Source organism: Lucilia cuprina, chromosome 6 (assembly GCF_022045245.1).
Source record: "Lucilia cuprina isolate Lc7/37 chromosome 6, ASM2204524v1, whole genome shotgun sequence".
Classification (NCBI taxonomy): Eukaryota; Metazoa; Arthropoda; class Insecta; order Diptera; family Calliphoridae; genus Lucilia; species Lucilia cuprina.
In genome coordinates, this window is record NC_060954.1 from 39,359,507 (window position 1) to 39,376,848 (window position 17,342).

Sequence of the window (17,342 nt, forward strand, 5' to 3'; positions counted from 1 at the left end):
TTTACATATAGAAATTCCTTAGTATGCAAGCCGTTACTTTTTCCTTAATTGGATTTTTTTTTTTTAATTTATGTCTACTAACTTCTATACTACTGCTTCTCCTTTATTTTCCTTCTTTATTCCGGTACAAAATGTCAAATTTATTTCACGTCATGGGTTTTGACAAAAAACAAACTCGTTCTAAGGGGAGTTGAGCCATTTTTGTTTGCATATATGCTTTTTGCACGTTTTTATGTAAAGGAGTGCTTTTTTTTTGTAATTCTTGTTATTATCCTTTACACATATCCTGTGACATTATTATTTTTTTTACTTTTGTTGAGTTTTTTCTTTTACTTATTTTTTAATTCGAAAAGCACCAGAAGTCAGACAAATTTAACAAGGCTTGCTTAATTTAAAAGCATCGTTATTGTTTTTTCTTCATTGTCGTTGAATGCAAAAAAAGAAGAAGAAGATGTGGAAAAAACACATAAATTTGTTAAGAAATCATTAAGTGTAAATTTAGGGAAATAAAGAAATGAATTTGTATTAAAAAATATTAATGCTAAGTTTCACAGAACTCAGTTAAATTAAGTGAATAAAATCGGGGTGTTTTTCAGATCAGATAGTCTAGTCTTTAGTCTAGTTTATAATCTAGTCTATAGTCTTTTCTATAGTCTAGTCTATAGGCTACTATATAGGCTATATTCCAGTATACAATATAGTCTATAGGCTAGTATGTAGGTTATATTATTGTCTATAGTCTATATATAATCTAGTCTGTAGTCTTTATTATAGTCTAGCCTAGTGTATAGTTTAGTTTAGTCTTTAGTCTAGTCTATAGTCTATATTCCAGTCTATAGTCTAGTCTATAGTATAGTTTAAAGTATAGTCTATAGTTTAGTCTTTAGTCTAGTCTATAGTTTAGTCTTTAGTCTAGTCTATAGTTTAGTCTTTAGTCTAGTTTATAATCAAGTCTATAGTCTACTCTATAGTCTATATAGTCCATAGTCTAGTCTTTAGTCTAGTTTATAATCTAGTCTACTCTATAGTCTATATAGACTATAGTCTAGCCTATAGTCTAGTCTACAGTCTAGTTTATAGGCTAGTATGTTGGTTATAGTCTTGTCAATAGTCTATATATAGTCTAGTCTATTCTAGTCTATAGTCTAGCCCAGTATATAGTTTAGATTATAGTCTAGTCTATATTCCAGTCTATAGTCTAGTCTATAGTCTAGTCTAAAGTCTAGTCTATAGTCTAGTCTATAGTCTAGTCTATAGTCTAGTCTATAGTCTAGTCTATAGTCTAGTCTATAGTCTAGTCTATAGTCTAGTCTATAGTCTAGTCTATAGTCTAGTCTATAGTCTTGTCTATAGTCTAGTCTATAGTCTAGTCTATAGTCTAGTCTATTGTCTAGTCTATAGTCCAGTCTATAGTCTAGTCTATAGTCTAGTCTATAGTCTAGTCTATAGTCTATAGTCTAGTCTATAGTCTAGCCTATAGTCTAGTCTATAGTCAAGTCTATAGTCTAGTCTATAGTTTAGTCTATAGTCAAGTCTATAGTCTAGTCTATAGTTTAGTATATATTATAGTCTAGTCTATAGTCTAGTCTACAATCTAGTCTATTGTTTGGTATATAGTCTAGTCTAGAGCCTAGTCTATAGTCCAGCCAATAGTTTGGTCTACATTCTAGTCTATAGTCTAGTCTATAGTTTAGTCTGTAGACAAGTCTTTAGTTTAGTATATATACTAGATTGAATATTAGATTGTAGACTAGACCATAGACTAGGCTATAGACAAGACTAGACTATAGACAAAACTATGGACTAGACTGTACTTAGACTAATCTACAGTCTAGTCTACAGTCTACTCTATAGTCTAGTCTATAGTTTAGTCTAAAGTATGTTACAGTTTAGTCCATAGTTTAGTCTATAGTCTATTCTATAGTTTAGTCTATAGTCTATTCTATAGTTTAGTCTAGTCTATAGTCATTTCTATAGTCCAGTCTACAGTCTAGTCTTTAGTTTAGTCTATAGACTATAGACTAGGCTATAGACAAGACTAGACTATAGACAAAACTATGGACTAGACTGTACTTAGACTAATCTACAGTCTAGTCTACAGTCTACTCTATAGTCTAGTCTATAGTTTAGTCTAAAGTATGTTACAGTTTAGTCCATAGTTTAGTCTATAGTCTATTCTATAGTTTAGTCTATAGTCTATTCTATAGTTTAGTCTAGTCTATAGTCATTTCTATAGTCCAGTCTTTAGTTTAGTCTATAGACTATAGACTAGGCTATAGACAAGACTAGACTATAGACAAAACTATGGACTAGACTGTACTTAGACTAATCTACAGTCTAGTCTACAGTCTACTCTATAGTCTAGTCTATAGTTTAGTCTAAAGTATGTTACAGTTTAGTCCATAGTTTAGTCTATAGTCTATTCTATAGTTTAGTCTATAGTCTATTCTATAGTTTAGTCTAGTCTATAGTCATTTCTATAGTCCAGTCTACAGTCTAGTCTTTAGTTTAGTCTATAGTCTAGAATATAGTCTTTAGACTAGTTTGTAATCTAGTATATATTACAGCCTGGAAACTACACAATTGCTAGAACTAAGGCGAAGTTTGTCGCAAAAACTCCCGTTAAAAAACGCTTTAAAGTTTAAGTTTTTTTAAGTTTAAGTTTAAACTTAAACCAAGACACTAAAGAAACTTGTTCAGTTAAGGTTGCTAACGTCAAATCGTTAGAGAAAGAAAACACATAGAACAACAAATACCTTTAAGTACTTAAAGTACATAAAAGTAACGGAGGTATATTAAGACGGAGACACTATAAAAATAAAATAAGAAAAAAACTATTACTAAGAAACAGGTATTAAAAAGAAAAATGTAAAGAAAAGAAAAATTTAAAACAAAATCTAAACAGACAGAAATAAAACTAAAATAAAAATGTTACAATGCCAAACCAACATGTACATATGTATCTACGTATAAACATTGGTAACATTGATGTGCTGTTGTATTTACAATTATTTTTTATAAAAAAAAAAATCTTGTTGCAACACAACAAACATACATACATAGTTAAACAAAAACCTAAAGAAAAAGAACCCTGTAAAGTTGACTAAACTCGAGTACAGTTTTTTTCCAACATTTCATCACAACTCGGCTTAATACAGTTTTGTATTCTTGACTGATTATTACAATAACTAAACTGAAGAATTTTTCTTATTGTTGTCTTTCTAACATCAGATTGTGGTTGTTTCTTTTTTAGCCCTAGGTATAGGTTTTCAAATAGTTTTACATTATTTGAAATATGTAAAATATTGTTTTTTTTTTATTTTTACGTTTAAAAGAAATATTTTGCACTAAATAAATATTGTAAAACAAAATTTCTAGTTTTAGAAAAATTACTATTTCTGAAATTTGTTTGCTTTTTTTTGTGTGTATTTTTACACAATAGTGTTAGAAAACTCGTTTGTTGGTTATTATTTACCCAATCAAACAGCAGACGTTATATTAGACAGGTCACAGACAGGGACCGATATTACATATTGTATAGTTAAGCGTAAGCATAGTATTCATGCATGATTTATTTGATTATTTATTTTAAGGCTTTAATAACAACATATTTGTTTAGGTCTCAAAATATTAGAATGTTTTATATTATTTATTAGAATTTATGTTGTAAATTTCTATCGAAAAAGACATACAGACATATTCAAGCATTAGAACGGGATTAATATTTGTTACACGTCTGTTGTACATATCATTATTTTAAGCCTAATTGTATTTTTAATATGTCTACTACTTACTCTCTTTCCCTTATCTTAGAATGATAATAATAATTTACGGGGGTTAATTTTTAGAAAGATTTTCCGTTTTCACTTTTCGTTAAACAGGATTATCTCTGTTAGATTTATGTCATATGAGGGGGTAAGTTTTAGGGTTTGGTCAAATTTTTGATTGGTTGCTACTTTTATGCCTAAATACTTAATAATGGGTTTGCTTTTCAGTGTATTTTTTTTCTGGTTTATAATTTGTTAAAAAGATTTAAATTGCTTTAGAAATTGTTGGGAATTTTCATTTAATTATTTTAATCCTGTAAAACAAATCTACCGTTTGGAATTTGTGTTACATGTAACAGTAGCCTTTAGACACAGGAGGCTTTTTCCAAAGCCTTAAAAAAATATTTTTGACAACAATAAACCCGGTAAACTATTGTCACTTTGAAAGATATATTTGAATAAAAAATGGCGTTTGGTAAATTTAAATAAATATGTAGTATATTAAAACAATATTAGTACTGTCTGTTGAAAGTTCAATACTTTCCAAATGAAGGGCTGAACTTTTATTTAGCAAAAAGTATTAGTTAGGTATTGTAATTCGGCAATATTATTAACCCTAATGTTTTCTGGCATTATTGTTGTTATAATTTAATATTCTTTAAAAATTTCTTATTTTCCATTTGACTTCATTTTAAATTCATTTAATACATATTTTTTTTTTCTTTATTCCTTTAAATATTCACTTTCAATATTTATACAATTTTGCTTAAAATGCCGTAAAATTTATTCAAATTTTATTAATATTTGAAATTGATTCTAAAGAATTTTTTTGAAAGCAATTGCTACTTCCCTTTGGAATATGTAGAAAACAGTAGCATAATAATTGTTAATTTCTTTATGGATTATTGAGTTTTGAAGTTGTTAAATTGCTTATTATAAAAAAATGGAATTTATTGAAATTTCCATAAAATAGCTAGAGTTACTGGAGTGGGTTTGTAGAACCCTAAGGAAGTTATTTTTGTTTTTGAATGGCAACAAAATTAGTCTATAGTCTAAACTATAACCTTGTCTATAGTCTATTATATAGCCTAATATATAGTCTATTATATAGCCTAATCTATAGTCTAGTCTATAGTCTATTCTATAGCCTAATCTATTGCCTATCTATAGCCTAGTCTATAGTCAAGTCTATGGTCTAGTCTATAGCCTAGTCTATAGTCAAGTCTATAGTCTAGTCTATAGTCTAGTCTATAGTCTTGTCTATAGTCTAGTCTATAGTCTAGTCTATAGTCTAGTCTAGTCTAGTCTATAGTCTAGTCTATAGTCTAGTCTATAGTCTAGTCTAGTCTATAGTCTAGTCTAGTCTAGAATAGTCTAGTCTATAGTCTAGTCTATAGTCTAGTCTATAGTCTAGTCTATAGTCTAGTCTGTAGTCTAGTCTATAGTCTAGTCTATAGTCTAGTCTATAGTCTAGTCTATAGTCTAGTCTATAGTCTAGTCCATAGTCTAGTCTATAGTCTAGTCTATAGTCTAGTCTATAGTCTAGTCTATAGTCTAGTCTATAGTCTAGTCTATAGTCTAGTCTATAGTCTAGTCTATAGTCTAGTCTATAGTCTAGTCTATAGTCTAGTCTATAGTCTAGTCTATAGTCTAGTCTATAGTCTAGTCTATAGTCTAGTCTATAGTCTAGTCTATAGTCTAGTCTATAGTCTAGTCTATAGTCTAGTCTATAGTCTAGTCTATAGTCTAGTCTATAGTCTAGTCTATAGTCTAGTCTATAGTCTAGTCTATAGTCTAGTCTATAGTCTAGTCTATAGTCTAGTCTATAGTCTAGTCTATAGTCTAGTCTATAGTCTAGTCTATAGTCTAGTCTATAGTCTAGTCTATAGTCTAGTCTATAGTCTAGTCTATAGTCTAGTCTATAGTCTAGTCTATAGTCTAGTCTATAGTCTAGTCTATAGTCTAGTCTATAGTCTAGTCTATAGTCTAGTCTATAGTCTAGTCTATAGTCTAGTCTATAGTCTAGTCTATAGTCTAGTCTATAGTCTAGTCTATAGTCTAGTCTATAGTCTAATCTATAGTCTAGTCTATAGTCTAGTCTGTAGTCTAGTCTACAGTCTAGTCTATAGTCTAGTCTATAGTCTAGTCTATAGTCTAGTCCATAGTCTAGTCCATAGTCTAGTCCATAGTCTAGTCTATAGTCTAGTCTATAGTCTAGTCTATAGTCTAGTCTATAGTCTAGTCTATAGTCTAGTCTATAGTCTAGTCTATAGTCTAGTCTATAGTCTAGTCTATAGTCTAGTCTATAGTCTAGTCTATAGTCTAGTCTATAGTCTAGTTTATAGTCTAGTCTATAGTCTAGTCTATAGTCTAGTCTATAGTCTAGTCTATAGTCTAGTCTATAGTCTAGTCTATAGTCTAGTCTATAGTCTAGTCTATAGTCTAGTATATAGTCTAGTCTATAGTCTAGTCTATAGTCTAGTCTATAGTCTAGTCTAGTCTATAGTCTAGTCTTTAGTCTAGTCTATACTCTAGCCTATAGTCTAGTCTATAGCCTAGCCTATAGTCTAGTATGTAGTCTACTCTATAATCTAGTTTATAGTCTAGCCTATTGTCTAGTCTTGTCCCTATTCTATTTTGTTATTCAAGATAAAAAGCTGTTTATAAGATTCAAATCAAAGCGATCAATTTTTCCATTATTCGTCTCTGTCAACACCTTGATTAAAGCATAACTTGGAATCAACAATACTAATGATGACTAATAGTTTTTCTTTTGAAACCCAAATCTAAGCCACAGATGTCAATTGCTCTTGTATTGAGTCATACAATAAAAAATTTCTCACTTGACTTAAAAAACAACATTTAAAATACTAAATAAATTTTTGCATTGTCTACAATTTTACAGCTCATGAAGCACGTGAACCAGCATTTCTATAAACAAAACAACAAAAATTTAAATAATTAAAAAAAAACACACAAGAAATAAAAAACAGCTGCAATTTAAGAACTTTTAGTTACACTTGAACAACAACAATAAAAAAAGGGTAAACAAACGTCATACATAGTATGATGGAAGAGGGGATGCGAATTGAAGAGAATGGGAGGTCAAAATTTTTGTTTTTTTTTCTGTGAATTACCTTGTTCATTAAGCACTTTTTGTTTTGAATTAAAAAAACTGCGAGCAGCATAAAGAGAAGAGTAACAATAACAAATTGATTTTGTTTGCAGTTAATTACAGTTATTCGTAAGAGTATTGTTGTTATTTGGTGTATGTAATACTTACATATAAACACATATGAGTATGAGAGTTTGTTTTAAATTTGTTTTGTTGTTTTTTTGGGAAATTGTAACCCTGAGACCTTGATACAGTTATTTTTAATGCATGCAGTTTTTTTTTGTTTTGTAATAAAACATCACACAGGGAGGGAGAGAGGGAGGTAAGACCCCTATATTTGTCATAATAAACCATGAAAGAGTTTTGTTTCGTTTTTTAAGGAAATGCCAGACAGTGAGGTGAGGTTAAGTTTTTTAAAGGGGAGTTTTACATTTAAGTTCATGTTAATGTTTGCAAACTCTGCATGTTTGTTTATTTTTCACACACAATAGTAACCAGTCAGTCGTCGGGCGTTTTCTCAGTGTTTTGTTTTGTTACCTTATTATTAGTACCTTGTAATTTATGTATATATTTTTGTTGTTTTTTTACGTTTATGCCGCCATATAAAATTTGTTTTTGTTATGTGTGTATATTTTCGTTAGAGACCATTGTTTGTTTTAGTCATGATTTTTGTCATTATTTATAGAAGAGACTGTTAGAGAACATTTGTATGTATAACGTAACACTGCGTTAAGGCTTTTTGTAGCTTAAGTAACGAATCCTTTTTGTTACGGATTCGTTATGGGTTTTTTGTTTGGATTTGTTTACATTAGTTGCAAACTGTTTGCATTAACAGGGCCTGCATGTAAAAAATAAAACACAAAAAAACAGTTTGTTTGTTTGTTGTTATCCCTTTCTTTTTGTTTTTATGTAGATATGTACGTATGTATTTATTTGTTGTATGTGTTTAACTAAAGTCTAAGACAGTGTTTCCCAATCTTATTATTTTTGTATGTATGACAGACTGTATTTAGCATATGCCAACCCTGGGTTTTGTTGCTATCAAGATCATAGGTTATGTTCTTGTACTGTTCAACAAAGTCAAATACATATATTGAAGTTATACTAGGATCGTAACCAGGAACGTAACGGTTATAAGAAATGCTTTTTCTGTCAACGTTGTAAGATCTGACAACCATGTAACACAGATTTAACATTCTAGGGTCGGGAACTTTTAATTTTTGACATTTCTCGAATAGATTAATTCGAATAGCAAAATGGTTTCCATTTAAGGCATCAATAAAAACTATCCTTTCAAAGTTTAAGAAACACTGCACTCTAATAATGTACTTCATATATGTGTTCCCGTTTTTTTTTTTTGCCTTTGTTATTGCTCTTCTTTAGACATTGTCGTCGTTCAACAACGTTGTTTTTATTTGATTGTAATATAAGGATAAAAAAGTAAAACAACAAAAACCATAGGTATAGGTATATACAACCCAATGCAACCACCCATTTTTTGTCTTTTACACACGAGCACATTTTCAAGATGCGGAAGCAAATTGCGCGTGCTAAAGTTGTCGAATCCTCAAACGCGTATCAACATCATTTAGACTTTGGTAGACCTGTACTTATAATGATACAAGCCTAAAGATGCAGATGCTGATGATGAGAAGGAGGATGAAAGTTAAAAAAGAAGAGATATTTTCTTTGTAATATATTTGTTTATACTACAACACATCCTTCCTTCCGTCCTTTCTTTCTTCTCTGTGGACACTCTCAATAATATATAAAAATTTTCATTTCTTATTATTTTCTTTTTTTTTCTTTAGAAGAAAAAGAAGTCTAAAACAAAGAGTTTCTGCATGTAAAGTGTGAAACTGATTTTATTTTCTGTTATAATGGGGCGAGAAAAATAAACTTTTGTAAAGCTTTTGCCAGAATAATTTTCATGTAAAATGTTTTGTTGGTTGTTGTTTGATTTTTCAAAAGGTTTGATGGCGTTCGCTATAGCAATAATCATACACTTAAGCAGAGCTGTTAGCAGCTGTCAGCGCTGCTGTGAATTGTGTGATTTTCTTTAAGTGTTAAACGTAAATAATTTAACGGTTTCAATTTGATTTTGTAGCGCAGATAATTTTGAGAAAATAAGTATTTACTGCCATAAGTTAAAGATGTTAAATTATCAGGGGATTTTTGTTGAAACGTGTGTTGAACTTTAAATTTGAATTAAATTTACTGAAACCTATAAGTTTAAAGATAACATTTGACCCAAGTCACCTTCTTTAATCTTACATTTATTTGTTCTTTTTTTAAAGAAAATCTTTTGTTTATTTTGCATTTTTGGTTTATTCTTAGTCGTGTAAAATCATTAGTTGTAAAGCTAAAGTGCATGAGCCCCAAGGGATTTTAATAAAAACATACTTATGGCGTCCTTTCACACCACTAACAAGTCCTTAATGCGGCAAAAAAAACTCAAGGCGTATGAGTTATGCAGTCGAAATATCAACAATAGTCATTTGTGTACAAGATGAAGATGTCGGAAAGGTAAAGGTATTAAGACATTTTGAACATTTTTTAAAGAGCTTATCTGCAATCTAGAGAAAGTAGACCTTTGATTGAAACAAATGTATTTGTTTTTTCATATATGTATAACAAAACATCACATCTTTAAATGGATCTAGTTAGTTAGTTTGAAAGGAGGATGTATATATACATCAAATCCGAAGAAAAACACCTAGGCCTCTATCAGGCCTATCGTGCGCTCCTTAAGCAGTGCCACAAGTAGGAATCGAACCCACCACCTCCGGTCTACCAGACTAGAACACTAACCACTTACCTACCGGAGGCTACACTAACTTGGCCTCCGGTAGCGATCAAATTATTCAATATAGAATTTCATGAGAATGAAGTCAAAGTTTATATCAATTAAAAGAGTTATCTATAGATTATCAGTTTAATAGAGATCAGGTTATTCAATATAGGATTTCGTGAGAATGAAGTCAAAGTTTATATCAATTGAAAGATCTAACTGAAAACACATTATATTTAGATTGTTATAAATTTAGTCTCTCGATTTAATTGATTTTATTTCCAAATACAACGGAAAATTATCTGTTTAAAAAGATCTAACTTTTGACTAACGCATGATTGTCAACAGAAACCTGAAAAGTGATCAAATTATTCAATATAGGATTTCATGAGAATAAAGTCAAAGTTTATATCAATTGAAAGAGTAATCTATAGATTATCAGTTTAATAGCGATCAGGTTATTCAATGTAGGATTTCATGAGAATGAAGTCAAAGTTTATATAAATTGAAAGAGTATGCAATAGATGATCAATAGGTTAAATTGTCTGTTTAAAAGTATCTAACTTTTGACTAATTTTTGATTGTCTATAGAAACATTAAAAGCGATCAGGTTATTCAATTTAGGATTTCATGAGAACGACATCAAAGTTTGTATCAATTAAAAGAGATATCAATAGGTGATCAGTTTAAAAACTGACCGAATTCGCTAAAACGAACAATTTGAACAATTTAAAATGATCTAACTTTTGACCAATGTTTGACCTCAAAAACGATCGGGTCATTTAGTATAAGATTTCATGAGAATGAAGTCAAAGTAATTGCCAGATTTTAAACTGATCACCTTTTGAAGCCTTAGTAAAAGGATCTGTTTAAAAGGATCTAACTTTTGATTGTCAATAGAAACCTCAAAAGCGATCAGATTCTTTAATATACGATTTCATAAGAATAACGTCAAAGTCAAATGGGTGATCACCGATCAGTTTAATGACTGACCGAACTCTGTAGTATGTAGCTATTGTATAAACGTTCTGGCATAAACGGCAACTTGCTCTAATCCAAATAATGATAATATAATTAATAATTATTTTTATTAAGTCCCTTGCGTATAACCATTAAAATTTCCCTTTTAACAAACTGTTGAAATATTTTAACAATTGCAGCTGTAATTACAATCAAAAGATCATTAATTAACATTAAATAATGCAAAAGAAAAATAGTTAAACCCTAATGAAAAACGTTGTTGTTATTTAGACAATAATGACTGGACAAAAATTCGCTAATTAACTTTTGCTTTAGAAGGTAACACCTTTTCTTTTGTAAATCGACCAAACAAATAGTATCATTTTACTACCTGTTTTTTTTCTGGTAACAATAACAATGGCTGTTTTACAGCAAAAAAAAAGAATAAAAAATATACAACAATTGTAAAGGAAATAATCTATAATAGGAAGATTACGTAGACAAAAAAGAAACAAAGAATAATAAATAACATTTACACCTGTTGGTCCATTGTGGAAGATAAATGAAAGTTAAGAAAAACTAGAGTTATGGGAAAATGTTTAAAATTGAAAATTGTAAAATGATAAATAATAATGATTTATTATAAATTTTCAACACTTTTCTGTGGCTTCTTTAAAAAAACCCAATTCTTTCATAAAATTAATTATCTATCTCAAAAGAAACTTTTTTCGTAAGTTTGATTACAAACTTAAGCTTTTAAAAGTGTTTTTTTTTATTAGAAATAATCTCACGTTTATTTTTTTAATTTTTCTAACGAATTTCATTATATTTTAATTTATTATTTTAATTTTACAAACTTGCTAAAGAATATTAATTATTTTTATATAAAAATAAAAAAAAATGTTGCTAACAATATCAACGAATAAAGAAAACAAAATTTTTTTTTTTTTTTGGGTTTTGATTAGGATGGCGGTGCATCAAGCACTCATATTGCCAGGTTATCACACGTTTGTCCAGAGAAAACCCCACCAACCGACCTATACCTTCATATAGGAAGTTGGAGCATCCGGACTTGATTTCATCAAAAGTATTAATGGTCTCCACCAGTATATATTTGAGTTTAAATGGTCTCCACCAGGTTATATCGTGAGTATTTTATGGTCTCCACCAGTTAAAAACGTTTGAGTATTCTATGGTCTCCACCAATAAAACATAACCTCACTTGAGGTAAAACGAAAGCACGAGGTTAATGTAGACAACATGTAACTTTGAACAGTTACATGAAGTAATACATTACACCAGTGCGAGCGAGACGCAAAACTGTCGAAAGCCAGGCAACAAACACAAGCCTGAACGCGTTTAAGAAATAATCACGATGACGCGAGAGTTGTTCCCCAACTCAGACCTGAATTGCGACTCCAGAAAACAAAATAAAAAATGCAGTAAATTTTTGCGTAATAAAGAAGATGAAAAGAGAATTAAGAAAAATGTATTTAAGCCAAGTTTATTATAGAAAAATACTGGTTTATTACAATGAAGAGACAGAGAAAGGGAGACAGAGAGAGAGCGCATTATATAGAAGATATATTGCTTAGCTCTCTTGGGATTCTCTAAAAAAACAAGTTGTTTTGTGAGGGTGAGTGACTCAACATAGTAATTTGGATTTTAAGTCGTATTAAAAAACATTTGTTGCACAATTTATCTGAATTTTTTTCTAGTTAATAAAATCAATTTTTTTATTTCAAATATTTTTTTGGGATATTTTGCCCTAAATGCCTTCCACAACTCCTATTTAACTAAATATTGGCAGATATTCTATAAGATTTAAAAATGCTTAGAGCGGGTTTCTAAGTTGGCAATCAAATGCCAATTAATAATCAGATTAATTAATCTGCAGTATTGATTCTGAAGTTAATCCCCTTGGTCTCCGGTAGGTTAGTGGTTACTGTTTTAGACTGGTATATCGGAGGTGGTGGGTTCGATTCCCACCTGTGGTATAGGTTAAGGAGCGCACAACAGGCTTGATAGGGGCCTATATATACATATATATACTTACATCCTTCTTTTAAACTATCTAACTAACTAATTAACTAACTAACTAACTAATCCCCTTAAAGTTTTTGAGTACAAAATTAAACTTCACAGTGTTGCCATACAAAACAACAGAAAACGTCACTGTTTGTTATCAAAACAATGCATGTTTTATAAAAAAGAAGAAGACCATTGTAGATGTAATATGAAAATTAATGAAAACTTTAATTTAAAACAAATTTATACTAATCGATAAATCAAACATTCTGTTTGTTTTTTGAGTTTGCCAAGCTACTCCTGTAGCTAAAACCTGACTTGGCCGAATCGAAGATTCACAACGCCAACACTCTAATTTTTCCAGTACAACTGGCCAGATTACAAATTTGAGTTTTCTTTGGTTCTCCACCATAAAAAAATTATGATCAACATGCACCTCAAGAAAAAGCTGTAACTCGGTACAGTTATCTGACGTTACACTTTGGCCAATGCGGTTTGAAACGTAAAAATCTCGAAGGCAGAGCAAAAAGGATTACCCTTAAGCGATAATGGCAACGACGTACGACGGTCTTCCTCCACCCAGAGCTGAATTACGAATGAATCAAACATTTTAATGTTAATTTTAATAAAAATTGTATTCAATATTTTTGGCATCAGCTGTTTACACTTTTGCATTTCTTCCACCTCCATTGGTTGCTTAAACTAGCAAATAAAATTAGCTGATTGAGTATTCAAAAACAACTTTTGAAGTTTAATTTTAATTTAATCCCTAATCCTTCGCCTAAAGATTGACCCTTAGAGGACTTAGATTAAAATGGATTTATTTTTGAAACTAATTAAAATATGGACTTAAATTTTACAACAAACTTATCTAAACCAAAATAATTTTCAAAAAAATTTGGACTATAACCGCAATTACTTAAAATTAATACCAAAATGGTATTTTTTACGATTTTGTCCATAGCGTCCCTATTTATATCGATTGTGTGGATAAAGTACTTTCGGAACAAAAAGGAAACACATCAAGGTTTCTAAAACTATTATTGTTTTCTAATACCATGAGATTTTAGAATATTTCATTCAATGTTTTTTTTTTTTTTCCCGGTTTAAGATTACTTCGTGCTCCTTCGCATAAGCGAAGGATGGAAGATTTACTTGGCTGATCCCTTCATTCAATGTTGAAATTTTTATAAAAAAATTAAATTCTTGACGTTTTTTTTTTAATAAAAAACCGCTAAAATGACCACATTGCTCATTAACTATTTCTAACTTATTTCACACAAAACCCTACATTTTTTCTAATAAATAAATAATGTACTATAAATAATAATGTTTTTTTTTCACATTCAACTTACCAGTTGGTAAAATAGCATTATTTTCCCGACGCCAAGTAATTGATGGTGTTGGATAACCACTGGCATAGCATTCCATTTGTACTTCACTGCCTTCGCTGGCGACCAAAGATTGTGTAGAGTTATCAGATATAACAGGGGGACGTCTTACCGATAATTTCACATCAGCGGTAACTTTATGAACAACCGATATGACCACCTGACAGGTGTAAGTGCCAGCATCAGTCTCTTGAATATCTTTAATTTGTAGCTTATAGGTTGATGAATTGGGATCGTAACGCAACGAGAAGCGAGAATCTTTTATAACTAAAGTAGAGCCCGTCGAAAGAAATACAGAATCACCATCGGTTTTTGTCCATATAACGGAATATTCTTTTGCATATTGTACGGAACAATCAAATTCTACCGTACCCCCAATATCCTTAATCTGTTCTTGGGTTATATACGAAATGGTTGGTGTTCTTTGGGCCTGCGCGCCTTTAAATGTCAACATTGTCACCAGCAACACCAAGTAGGTGAACATTTGTGTGGTTGTGATTTGTGTGCAAAGTAAATTTTTTCTACTTGTAAACATTTTGTCTGTTTTTGTATTTTTTATATTTAATTATATAATTAAAAACGGTGGAAAATAATTGAAAATTTAATTTCAATTGATTTCTTTTATACAATAATATCTAAGCTCACCACACCCTAAGCTTGGGATTTTTACTTCTTTTTGTTGCTTCGTTTAAGTAAAGAAACTCTTAATAAACTTTTTTATATTTAAGCTTGAGATTCTTGCTTCTTGGAGAGTCAATTTCGAACTAATAGTATCTTTAAGTTACTTTGCGTCTCCGACAATAAAAAAAATGCGAACAAATTGATCTCAGTTTATAGAAGAATAGAGGAATTTTTGTAAAAAAAAGCAGCGACTCTAAGAAAAGCTGCTGTTTATTTTATTTATTTTCTTGTTCTCTTTCTGACGTTTGCTGTTAAGTGTAGATTTAGATTTAAACACTGAATTAAAACTTTAAAACACTTGACTTGTTTTTCTTTATTTTCTCTCTATTTTATTCCTTAACGTTTTTTTGTTACTCTACTTTAAGCCAAGTTTAAGTTAAGCTCTCGTTTTCTCTATATGTTTTTTGTTAAAAAAACACACTCGTTTAAACCGTTACTCTTTTTACAGACCAAACACTCGCGTTCTCATCACACACTAACTCTAACTCAATCACTAACCGACTAAAGTATTTAAAACGTCTTTACCCGTTGAATGTTGCTTAGCGAATGATTTGTTTTGATGTTGTTTTGGTCTAACGAAGCTAACGTTAAAATTTCGTTTAAAATTAAAAATGGCGCTCAATTGTGTGTGTGCACATGCAAATGGTTGCGTGTGTATGTGTTTGTGTGTACAAGAGAGCAATTAATCTATGTACATGCATACATATATATTTATGTACATTTATAACAGACTAGCGTTAATGAGTGACCGATTCTTTTTGCCACTTTCAAATGCTGTGAAAATGTCCTAGATTCTAGGATGTAGAATTATGAAGTTTTGAGAGAAGATGTATTATTAGTGAAATAGATTAGCTAGGGAGAAAATGTTATAGAATTAAGGCTAAATTCACTCACATAATTCTCACAAAAATTGGGTATGATGTCTTCAGAATGGCAGTAGGGAGAGGATGGGTTCCTCAAGAGTAAGATTAGAAATATCAAGTTGTTTCAGCTTTATCATGGGCCATTCGTCTTATATGATTTGACTTCGTTGATGGCTTCTGCAACATCAGAACGGTTATAGGGTTGAGATATTGGCCGAGAGTTGAAGGTCGTGAGGTTTGTGAACAAGACTTTGTGTCGCCCTATCTCTCTGGAGTATTTAAGTAACGAAAGAGTATGGAAATGGCATTTGAAAAGCGAACTGTAAACTGAACGATAGTTATTTAGATATATCGATAAATAGATAGATAGATAGATAGATAGATAGATAGATAGATAGATAGATAGATAGATAGATAGATAGATAGATAGATAGATAGATAGATAGATAGATAGATAGATAGATAGATAGATAGATAGATAGATAGATAGATAGATAGATAGATAGATAGATAGATAGATAGATAGATAGATAGATAGATAGATAGATAGATAGATAGATAGATAGATTGATAGATAGATAAATAGTTACTTAGTCAGAAGTTAGTTAGCTAGTTAGTTAGTTAGCTAGCTTGTTAGTTAGTTTGTTAGTTAGTTACTTACTTACTTAGTTAGTTAGTTAGTTAGTTAGTTAGTTAGTTAGTTAGTTAGTTAGTTAGTTAGTTAGTTAGTTAGTCGAGTTCAAGTGGAGTAGTGAATCCCACCGGGTACATTTTGTGCATGTATTGTTGCTTTGCATATAATACAGGTAACACGGTTTAAATATTAGAGTGACCAGTTAAATTCAGACTTAAAAATAATAACTGAATTTCTTTACTTTATTTATTTTATTTTTTTGTTTATTTCGCTTTCATCATTTTCTGGCTATTGTTATTGTTATTTTTCCTTGTTCTCCCTTTCTTTCTCTCTCTCTCTCTCTTTAACAACAGGTACACTATATTCTTGGAACTATACCTTTTTAAAAATCATGTTTTTGTTTATGATGTTGCAATAAATAAACACAAGTATAATTTTATATTATTTTTAGTTTTAGTCGTTCCGTTTAGTCATTAAAAGAAAATTTATCATATTTTTACGTTGAAAAGTGTTACGATAGGGAAAATAAAATGTACCTTGACCCTTACAATAACAAAAAAAGAAATACACTTGTTTTTATTTCGATCATCTTAGGTAGTTTTTAAGTGTTGATAAAGATTTAGCTTGAACATGTTAATATTTACGGGAATTTAAGGAATTAACATTTGTTTAATCTTTTCCTTAATTTACTTTTAGCAAATATTGTTATCACAAGTAATTCATGCGTACATTTCTATAAATGGATATACGATTTAAAATCCTTTATCTTATTAATACTCTATAAGGCAAATAAATGTAGCAGTCTTAAATATATTTAATGATGAGGGAATTTTGGCATTGGTTGTACATTATTAAATTCGGAAAAAGGAAATATTTGAACTAGTTTTATAAATTTCGGTAAAGGAGAATAAATCTGTAATTTCTAAACCTTTGGCAGTAGTTTATGTAGATATGTAGATAGACCTTTGAAAACAATAACTTCAAGATTAAAGAGAATTTCTACCAAATTAGTACCTAATAAGGAGTGAGATCGAAAAATTCTTAACATACATATATGTTTATAAAAAAGAAACCACTAAACTTACAGCTTTATTTTTTTTATTTGATTCAAA

General features: G+C 30.1%; 1 protein-coding gene across 1 annotated transcript in view; it reads right to left on the minus strand.

The window, feature by feature from the left end:
* Positions 1-15,283, minus strand: part of LOC111680070 (lachesin) — a 34,137-nt gene extending 18,854 nt beyond the window's left edge. Inside the window, exon 1 of the mRNA XM_046954349.1 lies at positions 14,017-15,283. Coding sequence (XP_046810305.1) covers positions 14,017-14,587 — 571 coding nt within the window. The 5' untranslated portion in view covers positions 14,588-15,283. The remainder of the gene's footprint in view (positions 1-14,016) is intronic.
* Positions 15,284-17,342: the final 2,059 nt, after the last annotated feature.